The following is a 25,995-nucleotide window of genomic DNA, read 5'->3' on the forward strand; positions in this document are numbered from 1 at the left end:
AATGTGAAGTTGCTCACTATAGTAGGAGGAATAAAAATAGCAGAGTATTACTTAAAAGGAGAACGTCTGAGATTTCCGAGATGCAGAGGGGTCTAGATGCATGAGTCACAAAAAGTGAAAGTGCATATGCAGCAAATAATTAAGGCAGCTAATGGAATGCTATTCTTTATTTTGAGAGAAGTTGAACCATAAAAGGATGCTATGCTTTAGTTATACAGAGCATTGGTGAGACCACATCAGGAGTAGTGTGTGCAGTTTAGGTCTCCTTATTTAAGGAAAGGTGTAAATGAATATTTACTGCTGGAGGCATTTAGGAGGTTTACTATATGAGGTTTACTATATTGATACTTGGAATAAGCAGGTTGTCTTATAAGGAAAGATTGGACAGACTTGACATGTTTTCAATGGAGCACAGAAGAGTGAGGGGGGGATTTGCTTGAAGTACCCAGTCTCCTGCATATAAGATCCTGAATGGTCTTGACAATGGAAGTAGAAAGGATGTTTCTTCTTGTGGGTGAGTCCAGAACTAGGGGGCACAGTTTTAAAATTAGGGGTCGCCCTTTCTCAATCATTTGTGCAACTTTGGTACTCTCTGCCTCAGAAGGAGGTGGAGACTGGGTATTGAATAATTTTAAGGCTGTGGTAGATAGTATCTGGTTAGGAAAGAGGGAATCAAAGGTTATTGGTGGGGTGGGGGTAGATCAGAATGTTGAATTTGAAACACAAACAGTTCAGACATGATCTCATTGAATAGCGGAAAAGGCTCAAGGGGTCAAATAGCCTTCTGCTCCTATTTTGTATGTTAGCTGATGTCTGGGATTGGGGGCAAGGTACATTATCTTATCAGGAAAGGTTGGATGGGCTGGGCCTGTGGAGTGAGAGGTGATCTTATTGGCACATTGAAGATTCTAAAGGGACTTGACAGGGTGTACGTTAAAAGGATGTTTCCCCTCGTGGGAGAGAGACTTGAACGAAGGTATACAATTTAAAAATAAGAGGACTCCCATGTTACAATCCCTGTTGACGTTATAACTGCACAGGCAGATCCCAGAGTGGAACCCTGGCTCAAAAAAACATAACTTCTACTTTTTTCTAATGAAACGTAGAGGAACAGAGTCACAGGACCATAAATTAATTTTAACAAAAAAAAGGCATTTATTTTGGATTCTCAACTTCCTTTTTCTTTTCTTTTTTTAAAAAATTTAAATTTAGAGTACCCAATTTCTTTTTCCAATTGAGGGACAATTTAATGTAGCCAATCCACCTAACCTGCACATTTTGGGTTGTGGGGATGCAACCCATGCAGACACGGGAAAATGTGCAAACTCCACAGATAGCGACCAGCGGCCGGGATCGAATCCGGGTCCTCAGCGCTGCAGGCAGCAGTGCTAACCATTGCACCGCCCAGTTTTCAACTTCCTGACACATAGACCACAATCAGTAAGAATAAACAACAACACTTCCTCTACGATAGTCCTCAATACCAGGGCCCTGCAAGGCGGTGTACTTAGACCCCTACTATAATCCCTGCACACACACACACACACACACACACACACACACGACTGTGTGGCAAGATTTGGCTCCAACTCCATCTATAGGTTTGCTGATGACACGACCGTAGTGGGTCGGATCTCGAACAACGATGAGTGCGAGTACAGGAGGAAGATAGAGAACCTAGTGGCGTGGCGTAACAACAACAATCTCTCCCTCAACATTAGCAAAACTAAAGAGCTGGTCACTGACTTCAGGAAGCAAAGTATTGTATACACCCCTGCCTGCATCAATGGTGCCGAGGTGGAGATGGTTGACAGTTTTGAATTCCTAGGTGTGCACATCACCAACAATCTGTCCTGGTCCATGCACGGCGACGCTACGACCAAAGCACATCAGCGCCTATACTTCCTCAGGAAACTAAGGAAATTCAGCATGTCCACATTGACTCTTACCAATTTATACAGATGCACCACAGAAAGCATCCTACCTGCTGCACTACAGCTTGGTATGGCAACTGCTCGACCCAAGACGGTAAGAAACTACAGAGAATCGTGAACACAGTCCAGTCCATCACGCCAATCCACCTCCCATCCATTAACTCTGTCTACACCTCCCACTGCTTTGGGAAAGCGGGCAGCATAATCAAAGACCCCTCCCACCTGGGTTATTCACTCATCCAACTTTTTCCATTTGGCAGGAAATACAAAAGTTTGAGAACACACACTAACAGATTCAAAACAGCTTCTTCCCCGCTGTTATCAGACTGCTGAATGACCCTATAATGGACTGAACTGATCTCTCCACGCATCGTCTCTACTGAGTAGTACTACACTCCGTATCCTTCACCTGATGTCTGTGTCTCTGTATTTACATTGTGTATTTATTGTATATCCTATGTTTTTTCATGTATGGAACTGCACGCAGAACAATACATTGGTACACGTGACAATAATTCAAATCCAAATATACAAACAATTTTGTCCAACATTAATCTAAATCTAGGTTTTATCCTCCCAGGTATACAACCATTAAATTAAACCCACTTAAAACTATACCTTATTTCTAATGTTTACCAATACAAACATAAATCCCTTAACACTACCTTTGTTTTTCTAAAACCCATTTAAATTGGAGATGGGGAGAATTTCTCGGAGGGTCATGAAACTTTGAGAGCAATCTTCCCCAAATCATGGTCATTGAATGGTTTTAAGGCAGAGTTAGGTAGATTCTTAACGAACAAGGGATTCAAAGGTTATCGGGGTAGATGGGATCCTGCATTAGGGGCACAATCAGATCAGCCAGTATCTTATTAAATGACGCAGCAGGCTCGAGGGACCAAATAGCCTACTCCTGCTTCTAATTTGTATGTTCATACATATATATTTAAATTATAATTAAATGCAGCTCTATGGTACAATTCTAGATGTAATTTTAAAAATAAATTTACATACATATAAAATGTATACATATATGTGTATGTGTATATACAATATACACATAGGATGTTTTTATGTCTTTTGCCACCTCAGCCTGAACCCATTCCTGCATTGGTGAACCTGACCCAATTCTATACTACAATCAGCTAATCCAAGCTTTCTGGTCATCTCATAAGTAATCATGGATCCTTTTATACTGCAATGTCTGTGCTGCCACGTCATGTATGTCCAAGTGGAAGAAACCAGATTCTTTGCTCTTCCAGCAGGTTGGGAAGTCATTCCGAAACAATTGCTTCAAGCAAAACTGAATAGGTGAAGAGAATTCTAAATTTTCAAAGGATTGGACAGTTAAGCTTGCTGTTATTTTATGCTAACTGAAATTGAACTTAGATATTTAAACTTGTAATCTAACAAGCGGTTTTACACACTACAAACACCATCTGCCAACCATCCATACTGCACTCCGTGCCATATTTATGCATAGTGACCAGTGGAAATTGGTGGATTCTGATGCAAACTTCCTCTACAGCATTTCATTAAACTTCCTCAGCAGAGGAAGGAGGGATAGGAATAGTGGTGGGTTAGAGCAGGTGGAGGATTCAAAATTCCTCAAAGGAAAGGGAAAAAAGCTGGTATGACTGGGTGACAGGACAGGGATAAGCCAGGGGAGATGGTCCCTTTATCAACTCAAATATCTCCCAGCTCTACATAACCAATGGCAGACATGTTCTTCGTCCTAGTTTTAGAAATTTCTCAAGACACAATCTACATTTGTCATTTCTAATTGTATTGCTGGCTTGTTTCCACAGTTCAAATGGAAATAAGTACAAAAGTTCCAGATCCCCAAGGATTTAAATTCTGAAATCCTGATAACCATGACAAAGTGGCACCAAAATCCCGTGCAACCATGGAACTCATTTTTATGCTTGTAAATGTGAAGTTTTTCTACAAATATTGAAAAATGCATCCACGGAAAAGGAAATGTATGGGACTTTACTAGGTTATAACAAATACTATATGCAGAGACTTCAGGGTTGAAATATCAGTTTCAAAGATGAAATTCTGACTTTCATTGTAATTTCAATTTTGAAATCAGCCAAAGCATTAACACATCTAACTGCAAAGTCACTAGAAGCTCTGAATTGTTGTAGTGGTGCTGGAAGTTCAGACATTTAAGGACTTACATCTGCCGTTGTTCTTCTTTAAAGACACTGATTGCATTTTCAACTTCTTCCATTATTTCTCTCAACTTTTCTATAACTGAGAAAATCACACTTTTTAATCCATTAGTAAATACATCGAGAGCAAATACCACGACTGGTAATAGTTGTATGAGTGAACTAAATACTTGTAAAAGAGAGAAGTTTGAAATTATTTAAACAAACAGACCACAGCATTAGGTAAAATAATCCAATTCCAGCTACACTGAAGTAGGAAATACCAAAATGAAACTGAGCATTTCTGTATCAGGGAAGCACAAGGTGGTGAAGAATCATCACAAGGCCATCAACACTGACCTCCTAAAAGCTTTAAAACTAGGTTTGGGGACCACAACATCAGGAGAATTAAAGGGACCACAACAGCAGGATAATTAAAAATAAACTAGAATCCTAAATTCCACAGAACTTTGGTAGACAAGTCGGTTGATGCATTTGTTAGAAATTCAGGCTGCTGTAGAACTACCTTGATGTCAGTGGCATCAGTCAGTTACTGAAGCAATCTGAGGGCCTTATGTTTGGGGGGTTGACTTGATATTGATGTGTAACAGTGTAATGCACTGTGATTTGGACAGTTATTGTTTTATGCACAAGTTAACTGTTTAAGCACTCTGATGACAGAGTGGACATTTAGCAAAATGAAGTTTTATACAAATTGATAAGTTGCTTTATTTCATTGTGCAATGTCGCCACAAGTCAGTGAATCGTTTCTCTTAATTTAAAACACAATAGTCCCTTGGAATTCTGGCCCACAGCTCAGAGCATCTAATTTCCCTGCTACCTCCTATCCTCATCTGAGCACTTTGTATTTTGCAACTTTTCTATTGCAAAAACAAAATGTCCTCACCAGTCCTATTCACCAAAGAAAGCCTGGCCCTATTTATCTTTGACCAATATTAAACAGCTTTGTGAAACATCACCAGGTATTCTTTGAACACTGACACAACTAATTGCATATTGTTTGGTGTCTGAATTAGCCAACTTCCTGTACTACATTAACCATCCTTTGTCTAAATGTCTGGTGAAAACAAATTGAGAATATATTTTGTCTTCATGAAAGAAATATTAAAAGTAATAAACTTGCTCTTTCTGTAATAAAAAATGGCCAAAATAATCCTGAAATGTTACAGTATTCTAACTGCTAGACATAGGTCAAACCTCACAAAATAGAATCCAAACTTCACAGCTCTCACCAAGAGATGAAGCACAGCATAGAAGTAGAGAGCACTTTGGTTTGGGAGTAATCTGGAAGTCAACTGTGGAAGTACAATTCATGACACAATTTTAAAACAGCACTGATGTCTCAGTTGTTCCTGGTCAGTTGTCCAGACTGTTGCAACCTTCTCCTTCAAGAAATGGCTGCAGAAGGTAAAAGTAGGGATTGGTAGGTCTTAGATCTATGTTGACTAGCTAAATATAGTATAAAACAGAGTAAGCAGTGACTATGTAAACAAGAAAATGAACTACACATATTTAGTAATTAGTCAAAAAAAAGAATTAGTGCCAGAGTACTGATAAAATGTCACGGAAATTATTAACATCTGTGATTGCAAAAATAATGGCATCCTTACTAAAGGAGAGAATAAGAGAACCTCTAAAAACATCAAATACAATAATGAATAATGAACAATCTCCAGGCTTGATGGACTGCATGGTCTCCTTCTACACCACGGATTCTGTGAAATATTTTGTTACTGAATTCTTTGAAAAAGTAATTGAGAGAGGAAACAATAGTAATGCAGTGATATAATCCATTTAGATTTTGAAAGAAAAACCTTGGATAAGGTACTCCATTATAGACTGATGAATGAAGTCAGAAAATACATAATGGGGGGGGGGGGGGGTTACAAGCAGGCAAGATAGAAAACAGACGGTGGGAATGCAGGGTAATTATTCAACATAGCAGAAGGTGAGAAGTAATGTTCCACGAGGATTCATATCAGGACTACTGTTGATTACAATTACAGATGACAGCAAATTGGCTGGGGAGGTGCAAAAATATTAATTCCTGAGGGGGGATGTGACAAATTACAGGATATTAATAAACTTGTAGAATGGGAAAATAATTTGCAAATGAAGTTCAACACAAATGAATACGAGGTAGCATGGGGAGGCGGCATAGTGGTATTGTCACTAGGCTAGTAATCCAAGGGTAATGCTCTGGGGTCCTGGATTTGAATCCCACCATATCAGATGGTGAAATTTGAATTCAATAAAAATCTGGAATGAAAAGTCGAATGACGACTAATGAAACCATTGTCGATTGTCATAAAAAAACATCTGATTCAGTAATGTCCTTCAGGGAAGGAAATCTGCCATCCTTACCCATTCTAGCTTACAGCAATGTGGCTGACTCTTAACTGCTCCCACAGAAATGCCTAGCTAGCCACTCAAGGGCAATTAGGCATGGGAAACAAGTGCTGACAACCAACAACGCCCACATCCCAAGAACGAAATAAAAAGCACATTTTGCTAAGTATAAATGGTTGTTTCCCCTTATACTGGTATTCTTAAGTGTCCTGATGAGTACAAGGCAAAAAGGTTAAGTCAGCTGTATAATCATCCACACTATTTGGTGAAATCTCAGCCCATCAGGGAGAAAACTCTCCATCAGTTAAGAGTCATATCCAACACAGGTTGTGGTTGTTGGAAGCCAATGATCTCAGCCCCAGGGTATCACTGCTGGAATTCCTCGGGTCAGTGTCCTAGACCAAACCAACTTAAGCTGTTTCAGCAATGACCATTTCTCCATCATAAAGGTTCAGAATTGGGATGTTCGCTGGTGATTGCACACTGTTCAGTATCACTCGTTAACACCCCAGATACTAAAGCAGTTGAAGCCCATCACCTGGACAACAATCAGGCTTTGGCTGACAAGTAGCAAGTGACATTTGCGTCACACAAGTGTCAGAGAATGGCCATCCACAAGGAGAGAAAATTAACAATTTCCCCTTGATATTCAACAGAATTACCATTGCTAAATCCCACCGTCAACAACCTTGGGGTTATCATTGACCAGAAACCGTTTTGGACCAGATATAGAAATACTGTGGCTACAAGAGCAAGTCAGAGACTGGGAATTTTGCAATGAGTAACTCGCCTCCTAACTCCACAAATTCTGTCCACCATCTCCAAGGTACACAAGTGTGATGGAAAACTCTCCACTTAGATGGATGAGTGAAGCTCCAACAAAACTAGAAGCTTGACATCATCCAGAATAAAGCAGCCCACTTGAGTGGCATTCCATTCACCACCTTAAATATTCACTCCCTCCACCACCAGCACATAGTGGCAGCAGTGTGTATCATCTGCAAGATGCACCACAACAATTCTTCCAGGCTCCTTCTACAGCACTTTCCAAATCCATGGCCTTTACCACCTAGAAGGACAAGGGCAGCCGACCCACTGAAATACTGCCACCTACACGTTTTCCTCCAAGCTACACACCATCCTAACTTGGAACTACACCACCGCTGCTTTGTGGTCCCTGGGACCCTGGAGCTGCCTTCCTAACAACACTTTGGGTGTACCTACGGAAGGATGGGTAACAAATGCTGGCCTTGCCAACAATGCTCACATTCCATGAAAAAAATACTTGAAAAAAAAGTTAGCTCACAAGGTGAACATGAAACTCCATAGCCCTGTTTCTTAATTTGCTCAATTTAATCATAGCAGGCAGGAGAGCATATACCATGTGGCTTGCCACATGCCTCACAACCAGAAAACAAAGCACAGCCAACTGTCAGTAAGAGATCTGAGGGAGGAGAGGGGCGGGGTTTCTTATCCTTCAACATCAGTGGCAGTGAAGTGGCACTTTTTTATTTCTCTTTGTCAGCTCTATGCTGGGAGCATGTAATTTCAAGAAATGCACTCCAAATAAATGTCTGGAAATTGCAATGCAATTCTTTAAAAAGATGCTGATTTCAAAGTACCCTTTAAAACTTCTGGTGGACCAATGTTCAAGATTCTCTTATCTACAGCACAGAAATAGGCCACTTGGCTCGACTGGTCCTTGCCAGCAATTATACTCCACAGAAGTATCTTCCCATACTGCTGGTACAAAAGACCTAAAGCACTTCTGCACAGCTTTACGGAGTATATTATATAGTACATAATCACAATCATAGATAAACATATATACTTGGTTGCATTATTAGTTAGACATCAGCTGGAATATTGTGTCCAGTTCTGGGTGGCACACTGTAGGAAGGATGTGAACGCATTGGAAAGAGTGCACAAGAAGTTTGCAAGAACGGTTCCAGGGATAAGAAACTTCAGTTAGGAGGAAAGATCGGAGAGGTTAGGATTGATCACCTTGGAGCGAAGAACGTGAAGAAGAGATTTGAAAGAGATGTTCAAAATCATGAAGGGCCTGCTTGTAAAAGGATCAAGAACGAGAGGGCACACAGTTAAAGTGATTTGCAAAAGCAGCAAATGTGAAGCGAGAAAAACTTTTTCACACCACAAGTGGTTTTGGGTTGGATTGCATTGCCTGGAAGTATAGTGGAGGCAGGTTCAATTGAGGCATTCATGGGCGCATTAGATGATTACTTAAATAAAAATAATATGAATGGAAAAAAGGCAGGGGAATGGCTCTGAGCCAGGCTGCTCATTTGGAGAGCTGGTGAAGACACGATGGGCCAAATGGCCTCCTTCTGCCCTATAACAATTCTGAGATACGCTGTACATACATTCTGGAGTGGGCTTGACATCCATTAGCTGGCTCTGGAATCTCTTCACATTGTGATGTATTTTGGCAAGATGCCGTTGAACCTTCATTTCTGGTGTAAATAAAATTCAAACAAGAAATTATAATTAAATTTACAACGTTATACTTCTACAGCACATTAAAAAGTAATAAAATATCTCAAGGCACTTCAGAGGAGTGGTATAAGACAAATTCTGACACTAAGCCAGATGGAGGAACAAAGGGCAGATGACCAAGAGCTTGGTGAAAGAGGTTGGTTTGAAGGAGCAATTTAACGGAGGACAAGTAGAGAATTGAAGCATTTTAGGGAGGGAATTCCAGATTTGAGGGTCTAGGCATCTGAAGGCACAGCCACCAATGGCGAAGCAATTAAAATCAGGAATGCTAATGATGTCAGAATTAGATGAGCCCAGATATTTCAGTGTTTTAAGGCCATGTGGGGTTTCAGAAATAGGAAATAGGTGCTGTCAACCATGTAAAAGTCTAGAAACAGATCTTGAAGGACAGAAGAGATGGTTATTTTTTGCCAGAGTTGCACAGTATGTAATTTGTGACTTTGAGCAGCATAGTTTCGGAACTATGGCAAGGATAGATATCTTGACTGGAGAGTTTCAAACTTGGGAGTTCCAGGAAATACTGACACCGATTTGGGCAGCAACAAGACAGAAAAAGGAATCATAGAATTTACAGTGCAGAAGGAGGCCATTCGGCCCATCGAGTCTGCACCGGCTCTTGGAAAGAGCACCCGACCCAAGGTCAACACCTCCACCCTATCCCCATAACCCAGTAACCCCACCCAACACTAAGGGCAATTTTGGACACTAAGGGCAATTTAGCATGGCCAATCCACCTAACCTGCACATCTTTGGACTGTGGGAGGAACCGGAGCACCCGGAGGAAACCCACGCACACACAGGGAGGATGTGCAGACTCCGCACAGACAGTGACCCAAGCCGGAATCGAACGTGGGACCCTGGAGCTGTGAAGCAATTGCGCTATCCACAATGCTACCGTGCTGCCCATTGTTGGAGGTGAGGTTGGAAGAAACAGAAGATGGCGTTTAAGATAATTTGCAGTAAAGGAACTAGGCATTATCTTTGCATTCCAGGATGATCCTGACATACTGGGCAGTTTTAGCAGATGAAAGCAGAACATGATAATGACCATAAGACGGAGGAGCACTGAGTCTGCACTGCCATTCAATGAGATCATGGCCGATCTGGTATAATCCTCAACTCCGCTTTTCTGCCTTGATTCCCTTACTGATTAAAAGTTTGTCTAACTGTGCTTTGTGTGATCCAGCAAGATATGGCTAAACCATATCCTTTCAAGTTTGCATCCTTTGGACTTAACAGAGAAGAGAGCCATTTGGGAGAATGCCAGTGTGAGTGTAATGGTTTTATTGGGGCATGGGCAAAGGCGGAGGTGAAGGTGCGGTTGGAATAAAAGACCCATCAAAATACTGAAGTCACTTAAATAAGTCACCACTTGTGTTGAAACATTCTCCTGTTGCTCATTTATTATCTTGATATCATCACCATTTGTCTTTCATTTAGGCCATGGTTAAAATAATGTATCCTTGTTTATTTGAACAACTGCTATGCCAGTAAGTTATCTCAAAATATTGATAAATGTTCTGAAAGGCCAATTCAATAGTGTTCATCAAAAGACATTTTTGAAAGAAGACTAGCAATTATATAGGATCATAAACTTTCAAACCACATCACATTAAATGAATGTCTTTGTAATGTTGAACGTTGTTATTGTAGCAATTTAATACATACATCCTTTGCTGGTACAGAACATTTAGCATCAGAGACGGCAGAGTCAGAGGATATCGTGAATACATGGCAAAGGCTGGGATTAGAAGGATGGGATCAAGAGGGACAGGAAAGTGTGGAGGGTCCCCGACGGGCAATGCTTTCAGTAAGTTGTTGGAGCTTGCATTCCTTACCATCTGAAAGTAAGAGGAAAAAACTTCTTGTTGAGGCGTCGGATGAGACAATGTAATGGAGCCGGGATCACTGACAACTTTGATATAGGGCAATTGGTGCTGCTGGAGAGAGATCGAGTGTGTTCAACAGATCTATTCACCACCTCCAGTCTTCGCCGTATACCTGGACTCCTCCCTCTGGCCTCCTACCTGCTCTTGATATTTTCCATTGAGAACTGTCAGCGTGATCTCAGCCTTCTCAATTTCTCTGCTCCTCTCACCCACTCCAAACAGCCTCCTTCTGAACTTGCTGCACTGTTCTCTGAAGTCAAACCGTGAATTTTATCAAACCTGTCGACAAGGGTGGTGCTGTTGCTGTCAGGCAGTGACCTCTACCTTACAGAGGTTGATCACCAACTGTCAGACACTTCCTCCTACCTCGCCTCGACTATGACCCCACCACTGAACATCAAGCCTTTATTTCCAGGCCTGTCATTGACCTCATCGCCTCTGGAGACCTTCCCTCCACAGTTTCAACTTCATAGTGCCCCAACCCTGCACAGGCTGCTTCTACCTCCTTCCCAAAATCCACAAACAACAATGCCGTGTTGGACCCATCATATCAACCTATTCCTGCCCTGTAGAACTAACTTTTTCCTATCTTAACTCCATTCTCTCTCCCCTTGTCTCACCTACATTTGCAATTCCTCTGATACCCTACATCGGTTTCCTGGCCCTAGCTGCCTATTTGTCACGATGGACATCCAATCCCTCTACACTTCCAACGTCACCAGGAGGGCGTGGCGACTCTCCGCTTCTTCATTGAGCAGAGGGCCGACCAGAAACAGCACCTTCCCATGCAATTGCAGAAGGTGTAACACCCACCCCTTTACCTCCTTCCTCCACACTGTCCAAGACCCCAAATATTCCTTTCAGGTGAAGCAGCAATTTCACTTGCAGCTTCTTCAAATTGGTGTACTGTATTTGCTGCTCCGAATGCGGTCTCCTTTACATTGCGAGACGAAATGCAGACTGGGTGACCACTTTGTGGAATATCTTCGCTCAGTCGGAAAACATGTCCTCAACCTTCTTGTCACTTGCCATTTGAAATCACCATCTTGCTCTCATGCCCACATGTCCATCCTTGGCCTGCTGCAATGTTCCAGTGAAACCCAATGCAAACTGGAGGAACAATACCTCATCTTCTGATTAGGCACATTACAGCCTTCTGGACTCAACATTGAGTTCAACAAATTATGACTGTGAACTTTCTCCTCATCTTGCCCTTTATTTTTTTTAATCCAAAATATTTTTTGTCCCAATGCAACCCCTCTCCCCACTACCTTTCTCCCCATAGGGCCATCTGTCACTTGTTCTTTAGTTTTGCTTTCACTGAGCAGTGATCTCTGTTCTCCTATTAACACATCCTGCTACCTTACCTTTATGCCACTATCAGCACCTTCTAGTCCTTAATTCTGCCACTCACACCTCCTTTGTCTTGTGACCTAAACATCTTTGTGTAACCTCTCCTAGTTCACACCTATCACTGACCGTCTGTTTTGCTCCACCTCGTAACAGAATAAAATCCATCAGATTTCTCGTTCTCTTTTACTCTGAAGAAGAGTTATACGGACTTGAAATGTTAACTTTGTTTCTCTTTCTACAAATGTTGCCAGGTCTGTGGAGTTTATCCAGCATTTTCTTTGTTTATATCATTTAATCTCCGTTGAACCTCTCACAAACCTTCCCTTTTGCTCATTTTCTCACCCTCCCTCCTTTAACTTGCTTATATTTTTAACATTTTCACAGTTCTGGTGAAAAGTCAGACCCGAAACATTAACTCTTTGTCTCTCCACAAATACTACCAAACCGAGTACTTCCAACAATTTCTATTGTAATCTATTCTTTGTGTTGGTTTAGGGAGGAACATTGTTTAAACTCTGAGAAAGCCCTGTCCTCTTCAAACAGCCATAGCCAAACTACTGAAAGTTCAGTAACTCAATTATAGCATTTAATACAGCTGCAGTCCTGCTTTAAAATCAGATTAGGTTATAGACTCGAGCTGGAGTGTAGTTTAAACCCAGAGCCTTCTGTCTCAGAAGACAGGTTGCCAACTGATTCAAGGCATAAAAACTCAGCAGTCTCAAGTAGAGAACTGGGCATATACACAAAGCAAGATGCAATCTCCATTAGTCTGTTGCAAAACTACCTTTACCAGTAAACATATATTTTGGGATTTGTATAGCTCCATGCTGTATCAGATTGGAATCAACAATTTTGTAAATAGTGCCCAAGATGCTCACTTTGCAAGCTTGATGAAGAAATACAATGTTATCCTGTGGGATAATGGCTATCCTGATGCATCACCATTCTCTGTGTGATGCACAAATTCGCAAATAGGCCAAAGACCACCATTTTTGGACCTGAAAAGTACCTGGTCAACCTGAAATTATCCTGGAAAGGCAAAGTATCTCAAAAATTTGAACAGGTTTGCTACTATGCAATGGCTAAAGGAGTGGTATTTCCACTAATAGAATGCTGCTGTCAGTCCAAAAAGACACTTTGCCTACCACACAACTGGACATCAAATTGTATGAATTTCAGTGTCAATGCAATCGGTAGGCTGTATAGCCCAGCAATTGGCTGATTGAGTCGAAGAACACATTCTTTATTTATAATAGACAGAGTACAGACTGTACTCAAGCAGCCCAAGCTTGCAAAACCCCAAACAAAATATCTACTGAATTTGAATCCACGATTGGTTAGAACTTGCTGAACCATCTTATAGCTACACTAACAACTGATTTAAGATAATCAGTCAAGCTTGTTCGGAGCAGCATACATTTGTACACAGAGACCTATTCTCTGCAAACAAAAGTAAAACGTTCAAGCTTCATGCATTAGCTGGGAGTATAGAGCCTATAGTTCTCTGTTACCTCCACAATCAATCAATCAGCACCTTTAGTCCTGTAGTACAAATTGGTGCAATTTTTAAATTAGATATGTTTGTGTCTGATCTGATGAGTGCAAGGTGAACAGTTTTGGCAATATGCCTCAATTTTCAACAATATTAAAGATTCATTCTATTCTTAATTATATAGAGGGAAAAGCACATGTTGCCACGACAGCAAAGAGAAAATCCTGAACGGTGATTAAGAAAATCAAAACACCCCAAAATAATGAATGAGTTCCTACTTTCCGTTTTCCTGTTGTTTGTCAGTTTCAGCTCCAGTTCTTCAAGGGCGCTATATTCAGCTCTAAACTCATTCCTTTTATTGAAAAGATGGGTATTCTTGTCCTTTTCTAAATTGGCTATTCTGGAATGGGGAAAAAATATCAAAACAAACTAGAATTCTTAAAATTTTATGTGCAGAAGGTCCTGACTAATAGTGCATTCTCAAAAATATTATTTGCACTACTTCATATTCGAGTGCCAGCAACAGACTCTATTGTATTCTGCATTTAGACACTCCACTTGTTTAATTTATTCTGCAGTTATGCTGTGATCAACTTGGTAATGTCCCCACACAAAAAAAAACTCTAAACATTAACAAGCGCTTATATTCTCTCCTGAAGTCATTGGCTTTAGGTGAAACACAATTCCGTGTGCACTGGCAGCCTTTTGATATCTCATAAGGTGTAGAAAGTGCCCACCTGCAGGTCATTGGACTATTCAAGGGTATTACAACCAAGCTTGATTATCTCTTTACTCAACACCCACAAAAGTACACATTTTAAATCTTGGATTTTCTTAGTCAGAATTGCTCAATGTCACTCAATGAAGTTGGAGTATTCCTAAATGTTCCCATCAAATAAAGTAAAGTAAAGGGAAAATGGGGAACTGTTATTTTTTACTAAAATTGCAAACACAAATGACTTTAGAAATCAATGTATTTGAAGTCTAAAGTTATTACTGAGACCTGTTTCCAAAATTATGGAAATCTTAGAAAAAGATGAGATTCACCAAAAGTTATCGTTGTTGAAAACGAAAAAATACAATTTAATTTAAATTTAAAAATTAAAATACTGAACATGTCAGGCAACATTTGTTGAGCGAAAAACAGAGCACTAATGCAGTGGAAGACAAATTCCTGCAATGTGTCCAAGATGGGTTTCAGGAGCAGTACATTGAGAAGCCAACTATGGATAAGGTCATTTTGGACTTAGTGTTGTGTAACGAAAATGGGCTAATTAATAACCTTGCGGTAAAGGGGCCTTCAGGAAATAGTGGTCATATGATAGAATTTTGCAATAAGTTTGACTGCGACATACTTCTATCTGAAACTAGGGGCTTAATTCTGAAAAGGAAATTATTATGGTTTAAATACACAAACAGATTTGACAGTAGACTGGCAATGGCTAGTATTTAAATAAATACTACACTGTCTACAACATCCCTCTATGGCACAAGCACCCTAAGGACAAAGGTAAATCAACCTTGGTTAACAAATGTTAAAAATTGCATTTGTTCAAAAGAAATGGATTATACCAATGCCAGAAAAAGTGATAAACCTGAGGATTGGGAGCATTTAGAACCCAGCAAAATGAGGACTAATAAACTCTTTAAATAAAGGGAAAAGAGAATATAAATGCAAACATACAAAGAACATAAAGGCAGTCTGTAAAAGCTTCTTTCAGTACATGAAAAAGAAAATATTAGCTAGGACAAATGTCAGCCCTTTTACAGGTGGGGACAGGAAAATATTTGGTAGAAAACTGAGAAATGGCAGAGAAATTAAAGTTTCTTTACATCTGTCTTAATGGAAGAATATATAGGAAAACGCGGAGTACTAGGTAACCAAGGGACCTTTGAAACTGAGGAAATCCCATACCATCCTCCCCGAACAGGCGCCGGAGTGCGGCGACTAGGGGCTTTTCCTAGTAACTTCATTTGAAGCCTACTTGTGACAATAAGCGATTTTCATTTCATTTCTTCAAATGAAGAAATTAGTATCAGTAAAGAGGTAGTCCTTGAAATGTTAACTGGGTTGAAGGTTGATAAATCCCTTGGACCAGATGAGCTTCATCCCAGAGTGCTGAAGGAGGTGACAAGATAGTGGGTGCATTGGTGGTTATCTTTAGATTCCAGAAGGCTTCCAACAGACTGGAAAATCGCAAATGTAACCCCATTATTTAAGAAAGTTGGAAGAGAGAAAATGGGGAACTGTGTAACTGTTGGGTAGGGAAAATGTTAGTATTTATTAAGGAATGTGGTACCTGGACATTTGGAAAATGGTAAAATTGGACAGAGCCAACATGGAATCAAATCATGTTTGACAAACTTGGGAGTTTTTTGAGGCTGTTACTTGTAGCATAGGTAAAGAACCAGTGAACATGGTGTATTTGGATTTTCAGAAGGCTTTTGATAAGGTCCCAGACAAGGGAGGTTAGGAAATTAATTTGGAACGCATAGGATTGGGGATAACAAAGTGGTATGGATTAAGAATTGGTTTAACAGACAGAAAGCTGCGAGTAGGAATAAACACATCATCCTCAGGATGATAATACACTGTCTGGAAATGTGGTGGAGACAGGTTCAATTGAGGTATTTAAGAGGGAATGAGATGATTACTTGAACAGAAACAATGTGCAGGGGTACGGGGAAAAGGCAGGGGAATGACACCAAGTCATGATGCCCATTTGGAGAGCTGGTGCAATCACAATGAGCCAAATGGTCTCCTTCGGTGTCATAATAATTCTGTGATTCTGATTCTGACAGGCTGTCACTAGTGGCGTACCACAAGGATCTGTACTAGGTCAAAGCAATTCAAAATCTATATAACTTATTTGGATGTGGGACCAGTCGCAATATTTCCAAATTTGCTGATGACACGAAACTGGGTGGGAATGCAAGTTGTGAGAAGGATGCAAGGAGATTTCAAGAGGTTTTTCAAACTGCTGGTCGCGACTCGCGGGTGGTTGTCGGGTCATGGAGCGATCGGTCGCAGGGTTCCTAATCACAGGGGTAGCGCCAGACGGCCACAACTGGCTTTTAAATTGAGAATGCCGGCCACGACCGGCTTTAAATGGAACGATGCAGTCATCCAGCCAGAAGCGGTGACAGAGAGCAGGTCATGCGCCTGGCATGTACATTGGCATCACACACCCTGTACGTCCGTGCTTTGGGCACAAAATCATGGAGAGATTCCTCCATTTCTTAGCTGCAAGGAAGCAAGGCAACAGGACTATGAAGAACTGAAGATGGATCGTTTTGTTATAAGAGGGCCAGAGACACAAACAAGCCAGGATATCACAACTGAATCTGCCGGAGAGCTGCCCAGGAGAGTCCACAGCAGGACAAAGTACTGCTAGTGTGCTAGTGTTAGCTCTAGACAGAGCTCCAGGGCTTCAGGTGAATAGCCAACAAAGCAAAAACTCAAATCAGGAATAAAGCAGTATAAAGATGATTTCTTGAGGCATAGCTTTGTTAATTGTGTCAATGCAAAGCCCCTGCGTGTTATATGTAGGGAAATACTGGCAAATGAGAGTTTAAATCCCTCAAAACTTCAAAGGCATTTGAAGACTAAGCACAGCAAATTCAACAACAAACCTCTTTGATTTTTTTTTCAAAGGATGCAGCGAGAACTTAAATCATCAGCTAAGTCCTTAGCATAAATGTAACATTGAATGACAAAGCAAGTGGGATCGTGAGGACCAAGCAGGCTTACCTGCCACATCAAGCAAAAATGGTGTGTCGCGAAGATTAGCCAATGTGGGTCCCAAAGGAAGGCTGGTTGGTAAAAGTGGGTCCCGGGGGAAAAAAGTTTGAAAAACACTGGTCTAAGTGAGTGGGCTAGTACATAGCCGATGGAATATAATTTGAATAACTGTGAAGTTATTCACTTTGGTAGAAAAAATAAGGAGACAGTTTTCTTAAACGGTGAAAAGTTGGGAAGTGTGGGTGTTCAAAGGGACCCGAGTGTCTTGTTCATGAGTCATTAAAAGCGAGCATGCAGGTGCAGCAAGAAATTAGGAAAGCCAATGATATATTGGCCTTCATTGCGAAGGAATTTGAGTACAGGAGTAAACATGTCTTGCAGCAATTATATAGAACCTTGGTGAGGCCTCACCTGGAGTATTGCGCATAGTTTGGTCCCCTTATCTAAGGAAGATGCCATGGAAGGAATGTAACAGATGATTCCCTAGGATGGTGGGATTGTCTTGAGGAAACTGGGTCTGAGGGAGTGATCTTATTGAAACTAACTAAATCTTTACAGAGCATGACTGGTTGTATGTAGATACAATGTTTCCTCAGGCTGGTGAGTAAAAACAGGGGACATAATTTCAGGATCGGGGCAGGCCTTTTAAGACTGAGATACCAAGGAATTTTTTCAGAGTGGTGAATCTTTGGAATTCTTCACCCAAGCTCAAACTTTGAACATCTTCTAGACAGAAATTGATTGACTTTTGAAGAACAATGACATCAACGGATATGGAGAAAGTGTGACAAACAAAACAAAGAACAAAGAAATGTACAGCACAGGAACAGGCCCTTCGGCCCTCCAAGCCCGTGCCGACCATGCTGCCCGACTAAACGTCAATCTTCTACACTTCCTGGGGCCGTATCCTTCTATTCCCATCCTATTCATATATTTGTCAAGATGCCCCTTAAATGTCCCTATCGTCCCTGCTTCCACTACCTCCTCCGGTAGCGAGTTCCAGGCACCCACTACCCTCTGCGTAAAAAACTTGCCTCGTACATCTACTCTAAACCTTGCCCCTCTCACCTTAAACCTATGCCCCCTAGTAATTGACCCCTCTACCCTGGGGAAAAGCCTCTGACTATCCACTCTGTCTATGCCCCTCATAATTTTGTATACCTCTAACAGGTCTCCCCTCAACCTCCTTCGTTCCAGTGAGAACAAACCAAGTTTATTCAATCGCTCCTCATAGCTAATGCCCTCCATACCAGGCAACATTCTCTTCTGCACCCTCTCTAAAGCCTCCACATCCTTCTGGTAGTGTGGCGACCAGAATTGAACACTATATTCCAAGTGTGGCCTAACTTAAGGTTCAATACAGCTGCAACATGACTTGCCAATTCTTATACTCAATGCCCCGGCCAATGAAGGCAAGCATGCCGTATGCCTTCTTGACTACCTTCTCCACCTGTGTTGCCCCTTTCAATGACCTGTGGACCTGTACTCCTAGATCTCTTTGACTTTCAATACTCTTGAGGGTTCTACCATTCACTGTATATTCCCTACCTGCATTAGACCTTCCAAAATGCATTACCTCACATTTGTTCGGATTAAACTCCATCTGCCATCTCTCCGCCCAAGTCTCCAGACAATCTAAATCCTGCTGTATCCTCCGACAGTCCTCATCGCTATCCGCAATTCCACCAACCTTTGTGTCGTCTGCAAACTTACTAATCAGACCAGTTACATTTTCCTCCAAATCATTTATATATACTACAAAGAGCAAAGGTCCCAGCACTGATCCCTGTGGAACACCACTGGTCACAGCCCTCCAATTAGAAAAGCATCCCTCCATTGCTACCCTCTGCCTTCTATGGCCTAGCCAGTTCTGTATCCACCTTGCCAGTTCACCCCTGATCCCGTGTGACTTCACCTTTTGTACTAGTCTACCATGAGGGACCTTGTCAAAGGCCTTACTGAAGTCCATATAGACAACATCTACTGCCCTACCTGCATCAATCATCTTAGTGACCTCCTCGAAAAACTCTATCAAGTTAGTGAGACACAACCTCCCCTTCACAAAACCGTGCTGCCTCTCACTAATACGTCCATTTGCTTCCAAATGGGAGTAGATCCTGTCTCGAAGAATTCTCTCCAGTAATTTCCCTACCACTGAAGTAAGGCTCACCGGCCTGTAGTTCCCGGGATTATCCTTGCTACCCTTCTTAAACAGAGGAACAACATTGGCTATTCTCCAGTCCTCCGGGACATCCCCTGAAGACAGCGAGGATCCAAAGATTTCTGTCAAGGCCTCAGCAATTTCCTCTCCAGCCTCCTTCAGTATTCTGGGGTAGATCCCATCAGGCCCTGGGGACTTATCTACCTTAATATTTTTTAAGACACCCAACACCTCGTCTTTTTGGATCACAATGTGACCCAGGCTATCTACACCCCCTTCTCCAGACTCAACATCTACCAATTCATTCTCTTTGGTGAATACTGATGCAAAGTATTCATTTAGTACCTCGCCCATTTCCTCTGGCTCCACACATAGATTCCCTTGCCTATCCTTCAGTGGGCCAACCCTTTCCCTGGCTACCCTCTTGCTTTTTATGTACGTGTAAAAAGCCTTGGGATTTTCCTTAACCCTATTAGCCAATGACTTTTCGTGACCCCTTCTAGCCCTCCTGACTCCTTGCTTAAGTTCCTTCCTACTTTCCTTATATTCCACGCAGGCTTCGTCTGTTCCCAGCCTTTTAGCCCTGACAAATGCCTCCTTTTTCTTTTTGACGAGGCCTACAATATCACTCGTCATCCAAGGTTCCCGAAAATTGCCGTATTTATCTTTCTTCCTCACAGGAACATGCCGGTCCTGTATTCCTTTCAACTGCCACTTGAAAGCCTCCCACATGTCAGATGGTGATTTGCCCTCAAACATCCGCCCCCAATCTATGTTCTTCAGTTCCCGCCTAATATTGTTATAATTAGCCTTCCCCCAATTTAGCACATTCATCCTCGGACTACTCTTATCCTTGTCCACCAGTACTTTAAAACTTACTGAATTGTGGTCACTGTTACCGAAATGCTCCCCTACTGAAACATCTACCACCTGGCCGGGCTCATTCCCCAATACCAGGTCCAGTACCGCCCCTTCCCTAGTTGGACTGTCTACATATTGTTTTAAGAAGCCCTCCTGGATGCTCCTTACAAACTCCGCCCCGTCTAAGCCCCTGGCACTAAGTGAGTCCCAGTCAATATTGGGGAAGTTGAAGTCTCCCATCACCACAACCCTGTTGTTTTTACTCTTTTCCAAAATCTGTCTACCTATCTGCTCCTCTATCTCCCGCTGGCTGTTGGGAGGCCTGTAGTATACCCCCAACATTGTGACTGCACCCTTCTTATTCCTGATCTCTACCCATATAGCCTCACTGCCCTCTGAGGTGTCCTCTCGCAGTACAGCTGTGATATTCTCCCGAACAAGTAGCGCAACTCCGCCTCCCCTTTTACATCCCCCTCTATCCCGCCTGAAACATCTAAATCCTGGAACGTTTAGCTGCCAATCCTGCCCTTCCCTCAACCAGGTCTCTGTAATGGCAACAACATCATAGTTCCAAGTACTAATCCAAGCTCTAAGTTCATCTGCCTTACCCGTAATGCTCCTTGCATTAAAACATATGCACTTCAGGCCACCAGACCCGCTGTGTTCAGCAGCTTCTCCCCGTCTGCTCTGCCTCAGAGCCACACTGTCCCTATTCCCTAGTTCTCCCTCAATGCTCTCACCTTCTGACCTATTGCTCCCGTGCCCACCCCCCTGCCATACTAGTTTAAACCCTCCCGTGTGACACTAGCAAACCTCGCGGCCAGGATATTTATGCCTCTCCGGTTTAGATGCAACCCGTCCTTCTTATACAGGTCACACCTGCCCCGGAAGAGCTCCCAGTGGTCCAGATAATGGAAACCCTCCCTCCTACACCAGCTGTTTAGCCACGTGTTTATCTGCTCTATCTTCCTATTTCTAGCCTCACTGGCACGTGGCACAGGGAGTAATCCCGAGATTACAACCCTCGAGGTCCTGTCTTTTAACTTTCTGCCTAGCTCCCTGAACTCCTGCTGCAGGACCTCATGCCCCTTCCTGCCTATGTCGTTAGTACCAATATGTACAACGACCTCTGCCTGTTTGCCCTCCCCCTTCAGGATTCCCTCTACCCGTTCGGAGACATCCTGGACCCTGGCACCAGGGAGGCAACATACCATCCTGGAGTCTCTTTCACGTCCACAGAAGCGCCTATCTGTGCCCCTGACTATAGAGTCCCCTATTACTATTACTCTTCTGCGCTTTGACCCTCCCTTCTGAACATCAGAGCCAGCCGTGGTGCCACTGCTCTGGCTGCTGCTGTTTTCCCCTGATAGGCTATCCCCCCCGACAGTATCCAAAGGGGTATACCTGTTCGAGAGGGGGACAACCACAGGGGATTCCTGCACTGACTGCCTGCCCTTTCTGGTGGTCACCCATTTCTCTGCCTGCACCTTGGGTGTGACCACATTTACATAACTGCAATCTATATCGCTTTCCGCCACCTGCATGCTCCTAAGTGCATCCAATTGCTGCCCCAACCGAACCATGCGGTCTGTGAGGAGCTCCAGTTGGGTGCACTTTCTGCAGACGAAGCCATCCGGGACGCTGGAAGCCTCCCGGACCTGCCACATCTCAAGTCAGAGCACAGCACCCCTCTAACTGACATTGCGTCAATTAATTAAAATTAAAATTTGACTTTTTTTTTAAATATTTTAATAAAAATTTCAAAGTTACTGTCAACTATCTGTTTCCTAGCACCAGATTTCTAATAGAAATGCGATAGCTAACTATAATACTCTCCGATCTCTGGCTTAGATATCCCTCTAAATTATAATTAAGTTATTATGTTTAATTAGTTACCAAATACTCAAATTTTTTTTAAAATTTAGGGTAGAATCCCAACCAGCCACTCTGGCCACAGCTTTTCTGTGATGTGACTTCAGTTTCCCCCCGACACACACAATTTGAAAAAAGGTATAAAAGTAAAAATAAGTAAAAATCACTTACTTACCTTCTGAGTGTCTTAGATGTTCTCAGGTTCTCTCGCTGACAGAGACTGCTCCTCCACCTCCGAACCTTGACCTGCACAATGCTAATAATATAATAATAATATAATATGACACTTACCTTACACCAATGGGTCTTATTATTAGGTTAGAGGAGGAGGGTGGGTGGGAGACACTACACGTGTAGTGCCTCGGGTTTCCTCTCCACCAGAATTTATTGGTTGGGTGGGGGGGGGGGGGGGGGGGGGGGGGGGAGGACTTCCCAGAGGTCCGCGTGTCGAACTTCCGGCTCCCGCCTTATATAAAAACAAATAAAACAGAAAAGAACAGACACGGGACCAGGTAAGGCTTGTTAAAGTAAGTACTCACCTCCCAGAGGGCCCCTGCGCACCGCTGCCACCAAAATCCAAAGGGCTGCTCCTGTAAAGGCAAGGCTTTTTAAAGTAAGTACTCACCTCCCAGAAGGCCCCTGCGCACCGAAATCCAAAGGGCTGCTCCTGTAAAGGTAAGTGGTTTTAACATCGCTACTCACCTTCCAGAGGGCCCCTGCGCACCGCTGCCGCCGAAATCCAAAGGGCTGATCCTGTAAAGGCAAGTGGTTTTAACGTCGCTACTCACCTACTAGAGGGCCACTGCGCACCGCTGCCGCCGAAATCCAAAGGGCTGCTCCTGTAAAGGCAAGGCTTTTTAAAGTAAGTACTCACCTCCCAGAAGGCCCCTGCGCACCGCTGCCGCCGAAATCCAAAGGGCTGCTCCTGTAAAGGTAAGTGGTTTTAACGTCGCTACTCACCTTCCAGAGGGCCCCTGCGCACCGCTGCCGCCGAAATCCAAAAGGTATTCAGGTAGATGATAAAACCAAATGGCAGAGCAGGCTTGACAGTCCAAACGGGCTACACATGTTCCTGTATTCCTGCAGTTAATGTTTCAGTTCTGCTACAATGACACCTTGACCTTAAATATATATATTTTTTAAATTAGAGTACCCAATTCATTTTTTCCAATTAAGAGGCAATTTAGCATGGCCTCTAGCCTGCACATCTTTGGGTTGTGGAGGCGAAACACACAGAAACACGGGGAGAATGTGCAAACTCCACACGGACAGTGGCCCAGAGCCGGGATCAAACCTGGGACCTCGGCGCTGAGGCAGCAGGGCTAACCACTGCGCCACAATGCTGCCCTTGACCTGAAATATTAATTGCTTCTCTGCTGCCTGACCTGCTGAGTATTTCCAACATTTTCAAATTTCCACCATCCGCTGTATTTTGTTTTTGTATACAAGTTAACTGAAAATTGTTTATTTAAGATGATTTAATAAGTGCAGTTACTTAACAAGTAACTGTAATTTCATGTACAGCTTTTTTTAAAAGGTTGCTGTTATTCTAGGAAAGTTATTTCTTCAAAAAGGGCCATCTCCGTTGAGAACTGCCCCAGCAGACTCGGACACACCCATTCATACAGTCACAGCTTCCGAAGTCAGATCGACCTTTTTGAAAGTGAATCCTCGGAAAGCGAGGGGTCCTGACGGGGTGCCTGGTTGTGCACTCAGATCCTGAGTGGACTAACTGGCGGATGTGCCCGCAAGCATCTTAAACACCTCCCTACTCCGTTTTGAGGTTTACACCTGCTTCAAGAAGACCACCATCATACCAGTTCCAAAGAAGAGCCAGGCAACATGCCTCAACTACTACCATGCGGTGCCCTGACATCTATCATTATGAAGTAATTCGAAAGGTTGTTCATGAGACACATTGACTCCATACTCCCAGAATGTCTTGATCCACTGCAATTCAGATACTGCCACAACTGGTCCACAGCAGACGCTATCTCCCTGGCCCTATAACCATCCCTGGAGCATCACGACAACAAGGATTCCTATGTCAGACTCCAATTGATTGACTACAGCTCCGCCTTCAACACTATAATCCCAGCCAAGCTCATATCAAAGCTCCAAAGCCTAGGACTTGGCTCCTCGACGTCCTGACCCATAGACTACAATCAGTAAGGATAAACAACAACACCTTTTACACGATAGTCCTCAATACCGGGCCCTGCAAGGCTGTGTACTTAGCCCCCTATTATACTCCCTATACATACACGACTGTGTGGCAAAATTTGGCTCCAACTCCATCTACACGTTTGCTGATGACATGCCGCAGTGGGTCGGATCTCAAACCACGATGAGTCAAGAGTACATGAGGGAGATGGAGAACTTAGTGGAGTAGTGAAACAAAAACAATCTCTCCCTCAATACCAGGAAAACCGAAGAGCTGGTCATTGACTTCAGGATGCAAAGTATCGTACACGTCTGTCTGCATCAATGGTGCTGAGGTGGAGATGGTTGACAGCTTCAAATTCCAAGGTGTGCACATCAACAACAATCTGTCCTGGTACATCCACGTCAACACTACGACCAAGGAAACACAACAGCGCCTAGACTTCCTCAGGAAACTAAGAGAATTCGGCATGTCCACATTGAACCTTATCAATTTTTACAGATGCAGCACAGAAAGCACCCTATCTGGCTGCATCACAGGCTGGTGTGGCAACTGCTCGGACCAAGACCGGAAGAGTCGTGAACACAGTCCAGTCCATCACGCGAACCTGCTTCCCATCCATTGACTCTGTGTACACCTCCCGCTTCCTTGGGAAAGCGAGCAGCATAATCAAAGACTCCTCCCACCTGGGTTATTCACTCTTCCAGCTTCTTCCATTGGGCAGAAGTTACAAAAGTCTGAGAACACGCACTAACAAGTTCAAAAACAGCTTCTACCCCAGTTACCAGACCCCTGAATAACTCTTATGGACTGAACTGATCTCTTCACACATCGCCTCTACTGAGTAGCACTGCACTTCGTATGCTTCACCTGATGCCTTTGTCTGTGTATTTATGTATGTCAAAGAACATACAGCACAGGAACAGGCCGTTCGGCCCTCCAAGCCTGCGCCGATCACGTGTCCTATCTAGACCAACCGCCTGTATCCTTCTATACCCGGTCTGTTCTTGCGTCTATCTAGATAAGTCTTAAAAGTCGCTAAAGTATCTGCCAAAACCACCTCACTTGGCAGTGCATTCCAGACCGCCACCACCCTCTGTGTAAAAAGCTTCCCCCGCACATCTCCACTGAACCACTCCCCCTCACCTTGAACTTGTGCCCCATTGTAATTGTCATTTCCACCCTGGGAAAAAGCCTCCAACTGTTCACCCTATCTATACCCCTCATAATTTCATAAACTTCAATCAGGTCGCCCCCTCAGCCTTCTTCATTCTCAGGAGAACATTCCCAATTTATTCAATCTCTCCTCATAGCTAATACCCTCCATACCAGGCAACATCCTGGTAAACCTTTTCTGTACTCTCTCCAAAGTCTCCACTTCCTTCTGGTAGTGTAGTAACCAGAATTGGACACAGTATTCCAAATGTGGCCTAACCAACGTTCTGTATAACGGTGACATGATTTGCGAACTCAGTGCCCCATCCGAT

The 25,995-nt window shown here is 42.9% G+C and overlaps 1 protein-coding gene and 1 long non-coding RNA gene across 5 annotated transcripts in view; one reads left to right on the forward strand and one right to left on the reverse strand.

Moving 5' to 3' along the window:
* LOC140429458 (uncharacterized) overlaps positions 1-5,264 on the forward strand; it is a 34,672-nt gene extending 29,408 nt beyond the window's left edge. The window contains exon 3 of the long non-coding RNA XR_011949094.1: positions 2,195-5,264. This is a non-coding gene — a long non-coding RNA (uncharacterized lncRNA). The remainder of the gene's footprint in view (positions 1-2,194) is intronic.
* The window catches only part of LOC140429457 (coiled-coil domain-containing protein 112-like), a 51,960-nt gene that overhangs the window by 18,469 nt on the left and 7,496 nt on the right, over positions 1-25,995 (reverse strand). For 2 of the 4 annotated variants that reach the window (XM_072516481.1, XM_072516480.1), the window contains exons 3-5: positions 13,987-14,108; positions 8,842-8,931; positions 4,118-4,193 (exon numbers count right to left, since the gene is read on the reverse strand). The exons of 1 other annotated variant lie outside the window; for it this stretch is intronic. In XM_072516481.1, the coding sequence (XP_072372582.1) occupies positions 4,118-4,193; positions 8,842-8,931; positions 13,987-14,108 (288 nt within the window). The remainder of the gene's footprint in view (positions 1-4,117; positions 4,194-8,841; positions 8,932-13,986; positions 14,109-25,995) is intronic. One more of the 4 variants, XM_072516482.1, reaches the window with a different exon arrangement.

The sequence above is a fragment of the Scyliorhinus torazame genome, chromosome 9 (assembly GCF_047496885.1).
Source record: "Scyliorhinus torazame isolate Kashiwa2021f chromosome 9, sScyTor2.1, whole genome shotgun sequence".
Taxonomy (NCBI): domain Eukaryota; kingdom Metazoa; phylum Chordata; class Chondrichthyes; order Carcharhiniformes; family Scyliorhinidae; genus Scyliorhinus; species Scyliorhinus torazame.